Raw genomic sequence first — 19976 nt, forward strand, 5'->3', positions numbered from 1 at the left:
GGAGGTAGAGAAGTCGTTTAGTAATCAGAAGGTTGCTGAGTTCGATTCCCTGTCGAAGCGTCCTTGAGCAAGACACTGAACCCCTAATTGCTCCTGATGTGCAGTGTGCCATCAGTGTAAATGTAAAAATGTGTATACATCCTTGTAAGTCGCTTTGGATAAAAGCGTCTGCTAAATGACTAAATGTAAACGTTATAATACACGGCAACAATACACCTGGTGGCTTGTGGAACAAGGCATCATCATAAATGACCTGCTACCTCAGCTGATCACAGAACGGATACATCTGAAACAGTTGACCAAGTTCACTGTCAGGAAACCCCATCATGATTTGCAAAGTTGCAGAATGACCCACATGGTCAAGGAGACGGTAAAAACTCAAGACTTTTCATGATGGCAAATCTGTGTTGGGTGGACTGAGACACTGTCAAGGATGAGGTGGCGATCGAATCGATGCGCGATGCGTGTCACTCCCAACGCTGCTTTGGCCTTAGCCTTGTTTAAATGGTGCTTCCGCTCGATTGAGGGCCTGGTCAATCCTTTGTCAAGTAGCTTCACCCACGGAATGCTAGCACATGGAGCAACAACAGTATAGCCTCTTGTGTGTGTGTCGTTCTACCAAGTAATAGCTCACACAGCATCAAGCCTACCATTACTATCAGAATAAAAAAAATGATCATTAAAGTCATCCATAAAACCATTACTATCAGAAGGAAAATGATCATTAAAGTCATCCATAAAACCATTACTATCAGAATGAAAAGGATCATTAAAGTCATCCATAAAACCATTACTATCAGAATGAAAAGGATCATTAAAGTCATCCATAAAACCTTGAAAGCATCGGGGCGACATATGCCTTGAGACCTGCCTAGGACTTGATATCCCCTTCTGATCAAAATCCTGTCATGAAACTCACCTTTTGCAAAAGAGATTGCTTAAAGTTGCTTAAAGGAACATTTATCACAATGTTTTCTGACCATGGTAATAAATATACATTTGCTGTAGAATTTACAGTATATGAGCTGACAAGAAAAAAACATTTCACATACATGTGTGCATAGATATTTACCACAAAAATATTGGTCAAATTCATATCTATTTCTAGATTTAGCTGGGCCCTTGCTTGCCCTGATGGCACGCCACTGGATTATATAGATACACATGAACATCTTTTCAGTCTGTTATTTCACTCTATTTGATGGAGGTTATAAAAAATTACAGAATTGCTCTGACAAGCCTATTTTAAAATGTAGTCTTGAGACAAAAACTCTATTACCTCCGCCAAGGAGGTTATGTTTTTCATTACTGCTTTTTACTTTCTTTAATATTTTTGACAAGAGCAGATTATAGACCATGAAAGTTGAGTAGTTTGTAGTTTTTATTTTCAGCATTTTAACACTTCCAAAGAATAACCCCTATGGACCCATTCAAGTTTCTTTTGAAAAATCTGTGAAAATAAAGCATGAGAAACCCTAGGCAAACAGTTTGGTGAGTTAAATGTAGTTATCGTCTGTATTTTTGTAAGTAGGAGACAAAGTGATTGGGCAGAGTTCAGCTGTATACGCATTTATATATGTACTTAATGGATGTGGTGATGAGGAAGAATGTTTCCACAGACATCAGCATTTGCACACAGAGGCCAAGCTATCAGAGAGAGAACATTTGGTTAGTGAACATCAATTTCAATCAATCAATTTGATAGATACACATTTAGGTAAACAATAAACAGTAAACTATTAACAAATAGAGCCAAATTGGGTTCATTGAGAGAACTATACATAGGCTTTCAGAAAACATTTTGTTTGTTGGATAAAACATCACTTTTTTCTTATAAGCAACAGGCCTGTTTACAGCCAAATGGCCAGAAAATACTGAAAGAGGGTGATTTTGTCTTTCCTTGGTTAAACTTCCACTGCCCTTCAATTAAAAAAAAAGCTTCTATGTCATCATTTGTAAAGTGCCTTCTAATAGATAAGACTTTAAACAAAACATTTATGTCAGAATCAAAAGATTAACAAGGCAGTGCCTTTTCATGAGCGCTCAGGCTTCAATCACCCGTATCTCAAAACTATCAGAAGCAACTTCTACAAACTCAATGGGACCCATAGCAAAACCAGAGGAGTTATAATGGAGCTAATCCGGTTAGCATCTTAATAAGAAATGACATGCATTGTTAGCATGATTCAAAGCATATTACCTTAATGAAATGCCCTTTTCCACTGTGAATCATATGTGCTGTTTTAGGTGTGCTGTATGAAGATACTCATCCAGCTTTGTCACAATGCACTCTTTTGTATGTTTACATTTTAAAGTACTTCTCCAAAAAGATGCTGAAGGCAGAGGTTGAACTTCAGTGTACTTGAAAGGAGTTTTTAGGATTTGTATCTTGTAATCAGAACCTAATTTTGTTCTTAGCAACATTAAACCTGTGTGTCATGCCAAGGTTTATACCAAAATGATCCAAACCCTTGTCCACCCCAGGTCAAAAGGCGGGTATGAAAGGGGTATTAGTAGCTTAGCCAAAATTTTGACACAGAATGACAGACATTACTTTACTTAGCAAGCTTCATGGCATACGCATCTTGGTTTTAATCAGCAGCTAATGTGCAGTATAACTTTGTTAAGTATCTTGCAAAGACATAGTTCTCTCTATGGCTTCTGGCTATAATTTTCATATTGATGGTCAAGAAAAAAAAAAAAAACTTAAGGAGACCAAGACAAGAAATGGTCAAATTGAATATTTAATTTGTAAAAAAAAAAACGAAGCACAAAAAAAACATTGAACTCTGGCATAAAAGGTCAGGCTATTCAGAATTTTTTTTAATTTTTTGCCAGGAGAACTTAGAGGAAAAAGTTCATTTGAGAAGTGGAAATAACTGGCTTGGAATTATCAAAGAAAAACTGCTAAAACGCTCAATGCTGTCAGTCGCCAAGGCTTAAGGATCTGCCGACTCATTGGTTGCCAAGGCTTAAGGATCTGCTGACTCATTGGTAGGGTGACAAAGCACGGGGAAGCCATTTCCAAGGCAAACAAGGCGTCCACAGCGGCAGGACAGGGACAGAAGGTAAAAGGAGAGCATCAGACTGGACAGTCGTAAATATGAATGGCGCGGTCGTCCCCTGCGGAGATGATCTTGGATCCTGTGCCGTTGTATTTAACACTCCACACCTAAAAAAAAAAAAACAAGCAAAGAAGGGCTGCGTTGAAAGACCACAACAATCTACTTATTTTTCAATGAACAACTTGAGACTCATCTAATGCATAAGTGCCTTGGAAAAGTATTCAACTCCACTGAAAGTCATCACAATTTTCTAAATGACAAAAGATACTTAAACATATTTTGCAAATCAGTATTTCATTGTGGACATTTATGCTCTGGGGTATTTCCAATGGCATAATTAAATAGGCAAAAGTTTTTTTGTCTACCAAAATACAAAAATGAATAGCTGAGCCTGCCCAAGTATTCAACCCTTAAACATGAATGAATAACTCAGCCTGCCCAAGTATTCAACCCTTAAACATGAATAATTAACCGAGCCTGCCCAAGTATTCAACCCTTAAACATGAATGAATAACTCAGCCTGCCCAAGTATTCAACCCTTAAACATGAATGAATAACTCAGCCTGCCCAAGTATTCAACCCTTGAACATGAATGAATAGCTGAGCCTGCCCAAGTATTCAACCCTTAAACATGAATGCTCAATATGGAACCATTTGCTGCAATAATGGACTTCATCTCCTGAGGTCAGTAAGTATGGGTTCACACGCGGCTCTTCAGTACGGGTTCACACACGCGGCTCTTCAGTACGGGTTCACACACGCGGCTCTTCAGTACGGGTTCACACACGCGGCTCTTCAGTACGGGTTCACACACGCGGCTCTTCAGTACGGGTTCACACACGCGGCTCTTCAGTACGGGTTCACACACGCGGCTCTTCAGTACCGGTTCACACACGCGGCTCTTCAGTACCGGTTCACACACGCGGCTCTTCAGTACCGGTTCACACACGCGGCTCTTCAGTACGGGTTCACACACGCGGCTCTTCAGTACGGGTTCACACACGCGGCTCTTCAGTACGGGTTCACACGGCTCTTCAGTATGGCTCTTCAGTATGGGTTCACACGGCTCTTCAGTATGGGTTCACATGGCTCTTCAGTATGGCTCTTCAGTATGGGTTCACATGGCTCCAGTGATCTTTCCCACTGTTCTTCACATAATTTATATAGGTCATATATATTTTGAACAAATACAAAAAAACGTATTTTCCTGGGAGAACAGTTTTAGTAACTTAGAGCTACATACAAAACCCTACCACTTTTAAAAGTATTTAAAGACTAAAACTACAAGGAAACCAGTCATTTTTTTAAATAATGAAGTCCAAAAGACTCTTACTTGGTCCTGATGATCAAAGAATGTGTTCACACACATCCTGGAACTGGCATCCCAGACTTTTACACTTTTGTCAGAAGAACTGGGGGGAGGAAATAAATCATGTGACTTAAATAAAGAATGCAGTGTATTAAATAAAGAATGCAGTGTATTAAATAAAGAATGCAGTGTATCCGCTCAGCGTGTCTGCATGAGGGGAGAGTGGGGCACGTCACGTCACACATTTCAGTGTCTCACAATGAGTGCAAACAATACATCAGAATGGTGAACATCTTGGGCTACATATTTCACATTCATTAGATTCAAATATTTCAGTGCAAACTTCGTGCGAGTAAGGAAGTGTGCACTCGTGACAACTTACTTTTTATATCATATGCAAAACTAAAAACACGAGTGAATATAAAAGTAACCAACCATTTCTTTAAAAAAAAAAAAAAGGACAAATGATGCCTATCAGTAACACAAAGACTTATGGTCTGCCAGCATTATTCAAAGCGGAGGCAGCCTGCATGCAGCACGAGCGATAAGCTGTATCGCACACACTGGACTCAAGAAGTGAAAAGTGTTTGTGCCCTATCTGTGTGCGACTGTTTGGAGACAGCTGGCCAAAGGAGACTTATGATAAATCCTCTGTAATCTTTTCAGTTATACACAGAAGCAGATGTTAAAAATGCCTTGTGCTACTAGTCGGGGGCTTTCCACAGCAGCCAAACCTCTCAATGTCACATGCAAGTAATCAAACCCTCATCAACCCAGACTATGCATTAGCACCCACCAGGGGGCGCCACAAGCACCATACTGACACTGAACATTGCTTAGCAACAGCAAGGAGAAATCGTCCTGAGCGTTTCACTAGGGTTGTCAAGTGGGCGCCTTCCTTTGTCTTTCTTCTGTTGACCAGGCCCACAGCACCTCCAGAAGGTTCCACAGCACCTCGTGAGGGTTCCACAGCACCTCCAGAAGGTTCCACAGCACCTCCAGAGGGTTCCACAGCACCTCGTGAGGGTTCCACAGCACCTCCAGAAGGTTCCACAGCACCTCCAGAGGGTTCCACAGTGGAGTCTGCTGTCCCAGACTCACCCCCCTCTATACTCACGATGCGTTACAATACCTCAATACGCCAAAAAAAAATCAGCCTAATGTGTGTAATAATTTGGATTTACCTGGATACAAAGTGCGTGTCATCAGGGGAGAATGCAACATTCAAGACCCAAGAAGCATGGCCACTGAGTGTTCCTGCCAGATTGGCGTGCTGCCTGTAGAGCAGAAAAAGGGTGTGAATTATTTGTACATCAACCCACAAATAATGCACAGACAATATAAACATGGATCTTTAGGTACATACAAAGTCATACATGTCATCCCATCGGGAAAAGATTAAAGACTTGAGTTGGGTATGAGAACCATGAAACACATCAACAAGGCACGTGCCAGTCAGGTACCACTGGTATGAACGGACTGCTTAGCAAGTAAACACACACACGCTTGAAACACAGGAGCAGGGATGAAACACTCAGTTCACTCAGTTATTTTAGGGAAACAAAAACACTGTTGGTTCAAATGCACATTGTCTGCATTGATGGCTAGTGAGCCACATATTTAGAATATAAGTTTAAATTATGAATTACCAATTTCACATTTAAGTTGGTGAATTTATTTATTGCTTTACTGACATACAAATAGCAATCCACACAAACTGCTCTCTGCATTGTGTACATGGGGATAAAGGAGTGTGAGACAATAGAATTACATCAAGTGTGCTGGAGAAAAAGCACTTGCATTGAACGTGTCCATTCTCTCTGAACATTTAATATTATTTTGACAAATAAAGTTTAACTGTTGTGTTGTTATTTACGATCAGGGTGTAAAGAGTGTATTAGACTGACTCCATCTCTAAGTGTATGTGTTAGCATTTTCACATTAGCAAAAGGCAGGCAAACTGTTTTTTAGTGTGCAATTCAATTCAATAAAATTGTATTTATATAGCGACAAAACAATACAATTGTCTCAAGGCGCTTTACAGAGCCCAGTGCCTGGACTCACTTAGAGCAAGCAAAAGTTAGTAAAGTTTGTCAGAATAAAATCAGATGTATTGATGTATCAGATGTATATAATTCATGCTAATCCAGAAACATGATGGACTGCCCTGCCATGGCTCGTCTCAAGTGGAATCAACCTGCAGAGTGATGCCCCTTGGAACCAGACACAAATCTCCCACCCCACGTTTACTTCTTATTTTGTAGATTTATTATATTTGTTTATTATATGTGTAATCTATGCTCAGAGTACTTATATGTTATGTTATTTATGTTATGCTATGGTAGTTTGTTGTGCGGGGTCTTAAGAATTAAGAATTTCAGTGCCCAGTCTGACTGTTTTTCTGTGCATCTGACAAATAAATACTTGAACTTGAAATCATTTGATGTATCCAACAGGTTGCAGTCGTCAAAATCCAAGGCGGTTAATCTGTCTTTTTAAGCAATGCCAGCCCAATTCAGGTCTTTGGTCATGATCAAGTTAGTTGTGGTGGAAATGAGTGATTTCTCTTATGAAGTGGTGTTTAAACATAAACCCATCTGTTGGGATGAGATCTGCTTCCTCATAGTAGAGAGAGCAGCACAGGGTCTGGGGCTCCCGAGGTCATGTCAGGTCAAGCCCTTTGGATGATGCTGTGGCAGGATCAGGAGTCTGGGAGACAGGCTTTTCTGTTCTGTTGAGGGTTGATGCTAATGGATGTCAAGGTCATCTAGGAGGTATGGGGGGTAAACATGTTCACTCTACAGTGGGGCTTTCAGCATGTTCTTTCTGGTGTCTTATGTTCTCCTAAACTGTTCTCCTGTGTCTGTTCACTATCAAGAAGTGTCATAACTCTAAGATGTATTATGGTGTTATTGCCAGAGGGCTCCGGTTAAAGAGTGTATTTTAGGAGGAGACTGGTAACCAATCTGGTTAACGAAACGGCGTTCTGCAAACTCCTAGTCAATTACAAATGAGATAAATAAGTATTATGATGAGCTATGTTTTTCGTTTCGTTTTACGAGTTGGGTTTAAAAGATGATTCAAGGATGACCACAGTTCATTCATTACCTGACATAAGGTTAAACATGTGATCCAGCATATGTAGAGCTGTTAATAAACCATTATCTTTATTCTATTTGCTGAGATGTACTTCAACTTTTTGAAAAACCCTGAGAGAAGTGGATTGTCCACAACATGTAATGACAAAAACAACATACATGGCAAGTCAAAACTCAGCTAAATATATGACATAACACATTTTTACTTCCCATGAATATTTTTTATCATGACCAGACTCCACACCTTCTTTGGATTGCACTGAAAAAAGGCCTCTAGATATCCTGTCTATAAGTTTGTATAAGTCTGTCCATCCCACAGGCATTCTAATAATCACCATCTTGCATGAACACATGCGCAGACATACAGTGCATTCAGAATGTACGAAGACTTCACATTCTACGGTTTTGTTATGGAGACCTTATATAGACAGGTGTGTGCCTTTCCCAATCAGAAGCAATCAACTGAATTGATCACAAGTCACCCAAGATACCCATCCTCACAAGCACAAGAACATTATATATATATATTTTTTTTTTGCACTATCCACACCAGCTGCACAAGATCACTTTCCTCCTGGACACCGACACTGTCAAAATCATTGCACTCTGTACAATAGGGCCTGTATCTGGAAACACTCTGTGTGAAAATGTTCTCCCTATGTGTATGTATATATGTTCTCCCTATGTGTATGTATATGTGATTTATGTATGTATGTCGGTGAGGTGTATAAGTGTATATGTGTATAAGCTACTGGATGACCTAAATTTCCCTCGGGATTAATTAAGTATCCATCTATCTATCTATCTATCTATCTATCTACAAGTGGACTCCAGTCACGGTGTGAAAGCAAAGATGATCAAGAGACACGGGAGGCACCTGAGCTCCATCTCGAGTGTCAAGGGTCTGAATACGTATGGCAATGCGAGACATTTTCAGATTTATTCAGAAGGCAAAACTGAAATAAAATCCTGTTTTCACTTAATCATTATAGGGTTGAGTGTAGATTGATGAGGGAAAAAACACAAAATGTTACAAAGTGAAGTCTGAATACCCTCAATGCATTGATTATTCATTTGACCTTACGACTACATGCATATAGCCTTTGCTAACAAAGTTCGCTATTTAACACCCGAAATACCACAACTGATACTATACAGCTGTTTTGTCTCGCATAGTGGGGTTGAAACCTGCTGTGTGCATGCACATCACCTGTAGCAAGGTGTGGCAGAATCTTTGTAAACTCAACCCAAAATGTCAAGTTTGCTTCAGAGAAAAACTCAAAGAACTCAAGTGGCCTATGAAATGAGTTCTACTTACACGTCGTAAATCTTAATGTATCCATCGTCTGAGGCCGTCACTAGGAGCTGGGAGTCTGGTGAGAATGTCAGGGATCTTATAGGCATGGCATGTCCTGAAGGGGTGACACACACATTGACAAAAAACACACACATTAACAGAGACATTGATGAAACATTTAGCATTTGTTTTCTTATCATTGTGTGTTACCGAAGACCATGTTGCTCAAACAAGTCAGAAGGTCTGTCCAAAAACTGAAGGCAGGTGCCTGCTGCCTCGAGCGGTCTATCGGGGTCAGTTGCCATAGCAGCACCAAGGTACCGTCTACAAACTTTGATTCAGCAGCCTACCAAGCTAGCTCCGCAGAACACCGTTGGCAAGATAGTGATAGGCGAGATCAAAGAGGTATGTCTTAATTGCCATGTTTAAAGGTTTCCACCGTTTTAGCCATTCTTAGGTATTCTGGCAGAGTATTCCAAAGGCTGGGGGCATAGAAACTAAAAGTGGTTTGTTTCTCCAGGTCTCTGTCCTGGCTTTTTAGGCATGGGAAGCACTATCTTCCTGTTTCCACATGGTGGCACTATACTACTAGACATACTTTTCACATGACCCTTCAACTCTTTCATATTGATATATGTCTTTTTGTCCCTATCCATGAATTAAATCAACAAATTAATACAACTATACAATTCATTGAGTGAAAAAAAAAAAAACATTGGCTTCTTCTAATATGCCATTCGGAATTTGTTTGTCACTAAGTATAAAAAATGCATCCTGACTAGTGCTGTCAGTTTAACGCAGTTTTATTTTTAAGATTCACATTCTTTTTGGCCTCGCAAACTGTGTAGTAGGCTGACGTTACGGTTTGAGTGAATGGTGAGCGCGATACGGCGAAATGGATGATAAAAAGCTTCTGAATGGAAAGTTTACTTTTAAACGTGTTTTGCAAAAGAAGCGAGCTTCACTGTTGTCTGAAAATGTCAACAGGCAGCTGGCTGAAAGCAAAGAAGTAGTAGGCTTACCTTTTATTGGTAACCTAACTGTTACGGTTCATTGTTTCTGAAATAAGAGGCCTGACTGCTATGTTCCCAGCAAACTTGAAAAAAAGAAAATATTAATCCTTGTTTACCTGAAATGTGCACTTTATAATTTTATTTTGTACCGCCCTGTTTGGCAATGTTGGTTTTCAATAAAATAAAACATTTGCATAAAGCAAGCCAATCCACTTTTCCATGTTGATAAGGGCATTAAAATTAAAATAAAAAGATGGAAAAAATAAATAAACGAAGGGACATTTAGAATAGATAAAAAATTGCGATTAATCGCGATTCATTTTGAGTTAACTATGACATAAATGCGATTAATCGCGATTAAATATTTTAATCGTTTGACAGCACTAGTCCTGACATTGCGGAGTTAGCAACACTGCTAACATGCCCTGCAAGCATGAACAACCATGGCGTGGACCCCTCTCCAAATGACTGTAAAGGACCAGGGTACATCAGAAGGTAAAACAAGGGAATTAGAATATAGAAATATATTGCAACAGCGACTTCTGGCCATTTTCAATAGTGCCAAACTTCATAATAAACACCAACAAGTGTGAAGGTATGCAACTTTTGGTCCGGGTGAAAAATACCCAGACGCGGTTTTACACAATCATTTACAACCCTATGATTTGGCCCTAGAATGAAACAAGCGGTTTTCCCTTTTTTGGTGGGTTCATTAATATGTTGATGAGCTCTGCTCTGATTGGCTGAAGTAACATGTTGAAATAGATCACTACACCGGGTGAGGTGAACCATGGAGCGTTTAGACAACCCTATGTTTGATTCTGGGGTTAGGGTTAGGGTTTAGACAACCCTATGTTTGATTGTGTATCAGAGGATCACATATGTTGAGCAGCCAGTTGCTCCATTTATGTCATAGTAACTGTACTTGTTGATTTTAGATTTGTAACAATAACATTGCATGACGAAGCACCAAAAAAATAAAATCAATCAATCAATCAGCTCATTATTGTGTTTGTAATGAATCAAATCAATCAGCTCATTATTGTGTTGTTTATAATTAATCAAATCAATCAGCTCATTAATGTGTTTGATTTTCATTCATTACAAACACAATAATGAGCTGATTGATTTTCATTCATTACAAACACAATAATGAGCTGATTGATTTGATTCATTACAATCAGCTCATTAATGTGTTGTTTATAACTAATCAATCAATCAGCTCATTAATGTATTGTTTGTAAAATAAACGTACCTTCAAGCGTGTGGAGTAGCTTTCCAGTTGCAATATCAAAGATGTTAATGATTCCATCTATGGCTCCGCTCGCTAGGTACTTTCCATCAGGGCTCTGAAAAGAATACCACAACGCAACTTACTTAAACAAAGTTCAAAGTACTTTATTTGTCATTGTCACAAAAACAACGAGACAGTAGAGGCAGCAACAGACAGCTAAAAATTTAAATTGCTGTGGACATTAACTGCCACAGCTAAATAATAATAAATAACAATCAATGAATAGATAAATAAATATCCCTGAGTAAATTAAAAAAATAAATATATACATTGAGGTGCATCAATAGTTGCAGGGTGGAGTGTTAAGAGTGCAGTCTATGAGGGCGGGGTGGGGCGGGGCGGAGGTGGGGTGGTTTTGGGTGAGCTGTTGAGAAGCCTTATTGCACGAGGGTAAAAGCTCTTTGCCATTCTGGAGGTGCGGGCTTTTGTTGATCTGAACCTTTGAACTTACTTAACAAACAATGATGAATTACTATCAACACCTCGGCCAGCATCTGTAACGCTCTGTGATAGTGTGACCATGTACAGATCATATGAGAACTTATCATCATTTAGAACTTACATACAAGAAGATCCACACACTGTACATTGTGGCAATGGTTCACACATACAGTGCCTTGCAAAGCATCCAATCCCCCTGAAGGTTATCACTGATTTTCCCAATCAGTATATTTTATTGTGAAAATGTATACCGTAGTATTTCCAAAGGCAAAATAAGTTATTTATCTGCCCACATTAATACTTTTGAAGTTGGCTGCATTGTTGGAGATGCCGAGAACATTTTGATCAATTTTGTCTGGGATCTTAAACCCAATCTGGAGAATCTGGTCCGGACATTGTCCAAGGTGGCCCTTTCAGACTTGTAGCACCCAACAGGAAGCTGTCCGTGTCGGTGACATACTGGAAATAGTCCATTTGGTTTACCATAAGGTCACAGACGACATAGGAATAACTAAACAGGTAGGTTAGACATTAGTTAGCTTGGGGAAAGCTGGTTTGAAGCTAGCTACAAAGACTGACAAAATAATAGCTGACTACCAATAGCAAATTTGCAATTGTGAAAGTTTTTTCTTGCTAGCCTAATATGAATATCTAGCTAACTAACTAAAGCCAATGAACATGAACAACTACATGTCACTTGAACTGCGTTGAATTACATTCGAATGTGTGTTGCCTTTCAGTTTAGCTAGGCAGCTAGTTTATCTCTAGGTAGCCAGGTGGGTGTGCGACGTTTTCAAGTGTAAGCTAAAAAACATGTTTCAGCAATGTGTCTCAAGGGTTGTCAACACACACACACACACACACACACACACACACACACACACACACACACACACACACACTTGTGAATTTACATTTACATTTAGCAGACGCTTTTATCCAAAGCGACTTACATATGTGTGACTTACAATGTATACACATTTTTACATTTACACTGATGGCACACTGCACATCAGGAGCAATTAGGGGTTCAGTGTCTTGCTCAAGGACACTTCGACAGGGAATCGAACTAGCAACCTTCTGATTACTAACCGACTTCTCTACCTCCTGTACCACGGACAATGACCTGCTCTCTTCACACATGGGCTCAAGACATTACACAGACTTTGTATGAGGAAGCTGGCAGGGTCAAGTCTGTTTAATGTCCGCTCCAACTGATATCATTGGGCAGGGTCAAGTCTGTTTAATGTCCGCTCCAACTGAGATCATTTGGCAGGGTATCTGCTCGAATCGGATTCTTCTCTTCCTCCCTTCCCCTTCCCTCAGTGGAATGAGAAAGGGGAAGCTGCATCCCATAGACTTAGGAAAGGCCATCCCTCAAAACTAACCATCTGAAGAAGTCAGAATTTGTTATATACGCCAACATTATTTTTAATGTTATAACTTAGTCTTATAGAGCATACATATACTTGAGCACAAATAAGTCAATACATTAAGCACTAAATGATTCCCCATAAGACTGACTACAGTTACAGACTCGGGCACAGAAATAAGAAATAAGCTTTTGTGACCACGGAGAAATTATGGCACCTAATTTCAGGTTGTGGAACATGGGACCAAAGGTTGACATGGTGCATTTACAAAAGACCAATATGGATATGCAGACTGACAGACAGATGCATAGAGGGATACATAAATATAATTTTTGTTCAGTGTAAAGTGTGCTCTTGGACTTTAGTTTAATGATGTCATCAGAAAGACACTGACATTCAGGTTGTTATGTAGGGGTGGCTAAAGTATTTGGCAGAGTTTTTATTTGTCAATAGTCTCATGACAACACTATTTAGCATAACAAATGAGAAGGTAGTAGTCTTTTAGGACTTACGTATGCTATGCTTAAAATAAATTTCCCTCTGGTGTCTAAAGAGTGTTCTTTCTTTCCACTTTCAACACCAAAGATGTTGACCTTCCCCAGATGGCTCCCTGTGGCGATGTACTTTGAGTCAGGAGAGAAGGCCACGCTCCACGCATCCACTGCAAACACACAAGGGTGGCACACATCACATGGCAGACCAAATAAAGCTTGCTCAATTTACATTTAGTCATTTAGCAGACGCTTTTATCCAAAGCGACTTACATATGTGCGACTTACAATGTATACACATTTTACATTTTACATTTACACTGATGGCACACTGCACATCAGGAGCAATTAGGGGTTCAGTGTCTTGCTCAAGGACGCTTCGACAGGGAATCGAACTAGCAACCTTCTGATTACTAAACGATTGTCAATCATTAACATATTAGCATTGAGGTCTCCATCCGGCTGGAAAATGGAATCGTGCATTGCCCACCCCATTGTGAGTGTTTAACTTGAATGTGTGTGTGTGTGTGTGTGTGTTTTTGACAATTATGTGAATGGCTGCTACAAATTCTCAATTTTCGGGATGAAGTACTCGTAAACACAGCTCATTTCAAATTCACAGGTTGAGCTGTTCTTACGACACTGCAATGTGAGATTTATACTGTTATAACTTAAAAGTACTTAGTTGAGATAAAGGTTTCTCTGTACTGTGTGCATGATTTAATTCCTTGTTCTAACGAGTAACATATCAGGACTATGGGCACTTCCCTTAGGCAGACACGAGCCACAGTATAACATACATGGTCTAAACAGTAGCAGGACAGGCTGCTGACATTCATACAACTGACACCATGGGATGGAGCGTGCCATGACAATAATACGAAGACAGAATGAAGCAGATAGTGTATATCGAATCCCTCCACAGAGCTTTGGATTGGATGCTTGACCCTTGTGGTGCTTGTAACTTTCCCCGGTGCCAGAAATAAAAGCTGCAGTCTCACACCCGTTAGACACCCGTGTTACCTGGAGGTTTACCACCCGTGGACCCAGAGGGTTTCTACCCATTGGAAGTTTTTAAACTATCCTAGCTATCTCTAGCTTAGGGAACCATCTTAACAGTTTGCAGCTGCTAGTGTGTGTTAATATGTTAATTTGTGTGAATATAAACTTAACTAAATTATTAATGTCTACTGTATTTCTGCATATATCAGTTTTAGTTTCAGTTTTATATTTTATGATTTGCTTTCAAAACCAATGAAATTTCTGTTATTTGAAAGTTTTCAACGGTGGTGTGCATACATACACATCTGCATACATGCATGTCTGTATACACACACACATTCACATCTTAAATATGTCAGCTTTATGCAAACACAATCTCCAACATATAAAATAACAGAATCACCTGGCCCGGCATCCATAGACTTAATCTGCTTTCCGGTCTCCAAATCCCAGAGTCGAATGTGAGCATCCAATGAGCTGGACGCAGCGATGGCTCCATTGTGACTGATGTCTACCGAGACCACGCCCAGCTGATGCCCCTCCATAGTCCATTGGAGCTCAAGTTTCTCATCTGACCTGCCAGTGTTAATACACAGTGGTAGAGAAGTTGTTTAGTAATCAGAAGGTTGCTAGTTCGATTCCCTGTCGAAGCGTCCTTGAGCAAGACACTGAACCCCTAATTGCTCCTGATGTGCAGTGGGCCATCAGTGTAAATGTAAAATGTGTATACATTGTAAGTCGCACATATGTAAGTCGCTTTGGATAAAAGCGTCTGCTAAATGACTAAATGTAAATGTAAATGTACAAATCAATAGATTTTCATATTCCATATTTCTCCAGTCCCACCCATCCGTCTCCATTCCTACTTAAGACAGATATAGACCAGAAAATCTCCAAGGCCACACTCCTACTTTGACCTATTAAAACAGCTAACACCGCAAGAGGCTGATCTCTTAGTTGGCCAATAAATACATTCATTCATTCACACTGCTTTCAAGACTTTTACCAAACCAAACTTTGACCATATTTGCATGACAATATAAATAACAGCTAGCTAGAAGGTTGTGTGAAAAGGCAGATAGGATGAGGGGAAATGTATTTTCTTTTTTTTCCAAAAGGTTAATGGAAGGGTCTGGATTTTGTCTTTAGTAATAGATGTTTATGTTAGTGCTAGCAACATCGGATGGCCTTGCGCCAAGATTTCTGCACACAAAATGAAGGCGCAGTAGCATGAGTCTAGAGTTGAAAGAGTGTGATCGTTGCAAGTCTACTTAAACCACCTCGTCAATATGAAATGAAATGTATTGCAATGAACGATTAGCATGCTATTCAAGCCATGGTGTGCTTTAAACAAAGGCTAACGATAAATGTACTAATGTAAACAATTGAGGCTAGTTTGCCATCTCACATGAACTAGGCCTATTATAGCTAGCCTATGATATGGATTGCTAAACTATAGCAATAGCCAGCAGTAGCCTACATGACAATTTTAAGGAATAGAGGAGTCTGACAATTCTGTTTAACTTATGAGGGATATGCTTTAGTTGAGTGTTAACTTCCTTTTAACTTTTTCTTATTATGGGCGACAGTGGTACAGGAGGTAGAGAAGTCAGTTAGTAATCAGAAGGTTGCTAGTTCGATTCCCTGTCGAAGCGTCCTTGAGCAAGACACTGAACCCCTAATTGCTCCTGATGTGCAGTGTGCCATCAGTGTAAATGTAAAAATGTGTATACATTGTAAGTCACACATATGTAAGTCGCTTTGGATAAAAGCGTCTGCTAAATGACTAAATGTAAAATGTAAATTCTGTTGAAGGCCGTAGATGCATGATATCTGAACTTGAACTTCCCACTTGCTTGTGAAATGGGTGACGTTTAAACCACGCCGGCGTACTGTGGGCGGGTTTTAGGGCAATATCGTGGGGCTATTGGCCCGACAGTAGAAACACAAATGTTTTTTTTGTTCTTGAGGCCCCAGGCCTAAGATTGCCCTAGCTTCCCGATAGCGGAATCATGGCTATTAAGTCCCTTAGATCGGTACTCCTGCCTCCTGACTGCTATGTCAGAATTTAGAATTCCCACACTCAAACAATTCTACTGACAAAGTTCAAAACAAGAAATCTTACCATTTCCAGACTTTAACCATGTCATCCAAAGACCCCGTCACTATAGTCTCGGATCCATCACTTTGACTTCTCCCCCAAGCAGCCGTCCATATAGCATCATCATGAGCTTTTAAAAAAGAAAGAACATGGAGATGATAAAGGCAGTCAAAAGCATTTCAAACTATGAAATCAACACACATGATGATGGTGAAAGAACAAGTCTTAAACAAAACATGCTATTTTCTGGAATCCTTCACATTCTGTCACACTGTTCATTGAAACAAAACAAATGTATCTAAAAATTCAAACTCTGAATTTGCAATATGCTTTACTATGCATCTCCGACAACACATGAGCACACTCTATCTTGGGCATTATAAGACGTAGCCAGACATGCTATGTTTCTGATGAGAAGAGCCTGGGCTATCTTGATGTCATTCTATGACTATGCGATTTAAAAAAAATGATGTCTATGTAGATGTACAATAATATGCATCCAGTAAATATGCTTACATTCCTCCTATAGTACTGTGGAAAAGTCTGTCTTTGTAAATGTCACCCAGATTAGCACCACTGGAAAAGATGAGTGCTGCCGTTTATTGCGATACGCCCTATGCTTTGAGACTAAAAATATTTAGAATTATTTTGACAGACGCAGGGGGCGTGAAAACGGGTGAAGAAATGAACCAAGGTCATGCCTTTACTTAAGTCTGAAAAACATGATTACATGCTCTGAGGCACAAACCGGTGACTAGCATCACTGCAAAGCACAAGTTCTGCTCTTTCATCTGATTTGTGTTCCATGTTCCTTTCACTACCGTGTCTCCCAGCAACGGATTGTGTTTGTCTTGTATGATACCCCATTTTAAAAAGATTATGTTAAGATTGTAAAAGTTGCATTGTGTATACCAGCCTGTCATGACATAGTTATGTTAGTCTTGGCATGTTCACGTAGTAAAATAATATACAATATACATAAAAAGCAATGGAATACAACCTCTATCCCATTTGGAAAGGTTTGTTATAGTAGGAAGACCATCCTATTCATGGCATTTCAACACATTTTGTACATTATGGAAGTAGCTAGAAGTTGAGACAACACAAATACTCACCATGCTCCTGTTTGAAAAGTATGCTGTACTGTAATAAAAAAAAACACAACATTCAATGAGTAAAACAACTTACAGTGCATGGCTTGTGTGAGAAGAGTATACGACTTTTGGCACTGTAAAATGTATTACCTGAGTGGTCATTACCCTTTTGACTGTACTCTTGAAAGCTGTTAATGAAGTCAGGAAAGTCTCTTCTAAATAAAAAAAACAAAACAAAAGCAGATTAAAGAACATGAGAGTAGGACCACCACCACATCAGTTTCAGCAGCAGTATGAACCCTCTGGAATCTGGGGCCAATTTGGTGATTCTGACCTGGTCTAATATATGTTAAAAAGTAATACCATATTGTCAAATGTTTTCTTGGGTATGTTATAATCATAAAAGTTTTCAGTCATTCCATTTACATGAACAAATAAGTGGCCATCTAACATTGATGACCCTATATAAATAAAGTTTTATTATTATTATAAAAAGGTAACAGTAAGAGAGGTCATAGCTTTTGAACACTGAATGTGCAGTTCACACCCTTGTTCAGGAAAATGGTTCTGATTTACGACTGCTATTTAGCGCTCTTAAATTCTGTTACAAGTTAAGAACGAAAATACAGATGAGAAAACTTAAATGAATGGTAGAATTGTCCGGTGAACTTCTTAAGTGGAGTTAAGAAGAAATGTAACTGCGTTCAAGATTGAGGTCCATCGTCGGTAGCCTACCAGGTCACCAGGGGATCGATTAATGATTCGATTTTAAACATTTGGAGTTTATTCCCACACATGAACAATGCATTCGTTGGCTTCGTCTACAAATCCAGCCTCTTTATGAATAGTAGAAAATAGATTGTTGAAGCAGTTTTCGTGTCTGTGCTGGACTAAGGAGATGCAATGTATAGAAACGCTTCACTTTCCTCCTTTAAATGCCTGGACACGGTCGACCATTCTGCCCTCAGAATTATTACTGGTGATGGCTAAGGTACCCACCAATGTGTCCTTTATTATAAAGTTGGTTGGTCATCTTTAGCACAGAGGCATAATAAACATTGGTTTCTGTTCATCTACAAGGCCATTGTGTATACGGTGTAGACCTTGTGCAGAGCCTACATACAACTATTCGTATGTTAAGGCAATACAATGGGAATTGGGAAACTTTGTGAGAGCGTTGACACAATGACAACAAACAAGTAGGTAACGTCAAGTAGGCTAGCTAACCAGAAGGGTAAACATTAGCTTAATTACACAAAAGTAAACCGCTAAACGATCATTTAACATCACAATAACCTGCAGTAATGAGCACAACCGAATGAAAGAATGGTGTGACGGTATGTGCACAGAGCAAGTACATTTTTTTTTATCTTTCACCACAAATGTTGTTATGTTGAGTGTTGACAAATCTACTTCTGGGACCCCTCAAAAAAGCTCCCACTTTCCTAGTAGGCTAGTCTAGGATGATCGGAGTTAGACCATTTCAGGTGTATGAGCCTTCGTTATAGTCGTAGTGGAGAGTACACGGACCTCGGCTCAGAGCCTCAACTACAACCTCTGATGACGACATTTACGTCACTAAGACCCTAGCAAACCCAGAGATGAGGAAAGTATAACACTTGCTTACAAGCGGTACTCCATCAGACATTCAAAATGTTGGTTTAAACTACTCTAATATGTCCAATCAACCCTGCCGCCAGCATGGCTCAATTGGTACTACTAACGCTAAGAACTTTAAAGGCCCTGTATCGGTTGGTCACTTGAAAAACCTGCTTTTCGAAGCCCTTTTGAAGTAGTCTATTGATTTTCAATCCCTTTAGTTTGGATTCACAACCTACAGGCTGTACTTGTTCCCGCTGGTTTCGTGCTACCCTTAACTCATAAGCATAGCAGGCAGAAAACAGGCTGTCTCACAGTTTGATTCATTTCCAACGAGATTTACTCGCTTTTCAGAGAACTGATCAATTTTATTTCATATCAAATAAAAGTTGATATCAAGATCTACCTACCCGTTACAGTTGTCCACAGCGAAGCACGATACAGATCACACCAAAGTCTACGGCAATTATGTTGGAGGTATAGACAGAGAAATGTACGTTACTTTTCCAACATGGCTGTGACACAAATTTTCGCCACATTAAGTCTTCTTCTACTTCTTCTGATTATTGGCAGCTTGCACTCTTAGTGCATTACCGCCATCTACTGGACTGAGCTGTGAATACTTTTGGGAATATTAATATATATTTTTAGTTGTATTGCATGCACGGGTATTTCACGCAGGAAATGTAAATCTAGTTTTTGTTTAACAATTGAAAAAGTATAAAGTTTACAATAAAATAACATTCCCGTTGTGCAACGGACAAGACCAATGCAGCAACGTTTGAACAAAGTTTCTACG

At 39.5% G+C, this 19976-nt stretch overlaps 1 protein-coding gene across 1 annotated transcript; it reads right to left on the reverse strand.

The window, feature by feature from the left end:
• Nucleotides 1-2726: 2726 nt before the first annotated feature.
• On the reverse strand, nt 2727-19745 carry wdr61 (WD repeat domain 61). Its single transcript, XM_031563951.2, has 11 exons — nt 19588-19745; nt 17729-17793; nt 17600-17627; nt 16509-16614; nt 14787-14959; nt 13403-13551; nt 11038-11131; nt 8791-8884; nt 5559-5651; nt 4399-4477; nt 2727-3172 (listed from the first exon to the last, which is right to left on the reverse strand). The coding sequence occupies exons 2-11, from the start codon at nt 17738-17740 to the stop codon at nt 3083-3085; spliced, it is 918 nt and encodes a 305-aa protein (XP_031419811.1). The 5' UTR covers nt 17741-17793; nt 19588-19745; the 3' UTR covers nt 2727-3082.
• Nucleotides 19746-19976: the final 231 nt, after the last annotated feature.

Source organism: Clupea harengus, chromosome 3 (assembly GCF_900700415.2).
Source record: "Clupea harengus chromosome 3, Ch_v2.0.2, whole genome shotgun sequence".
NCBI lineage: Eukaryota > Metazoa > Chordata > Actinopteri > Clupeiformes > Clupeidae > Clupea > Clupea harengus.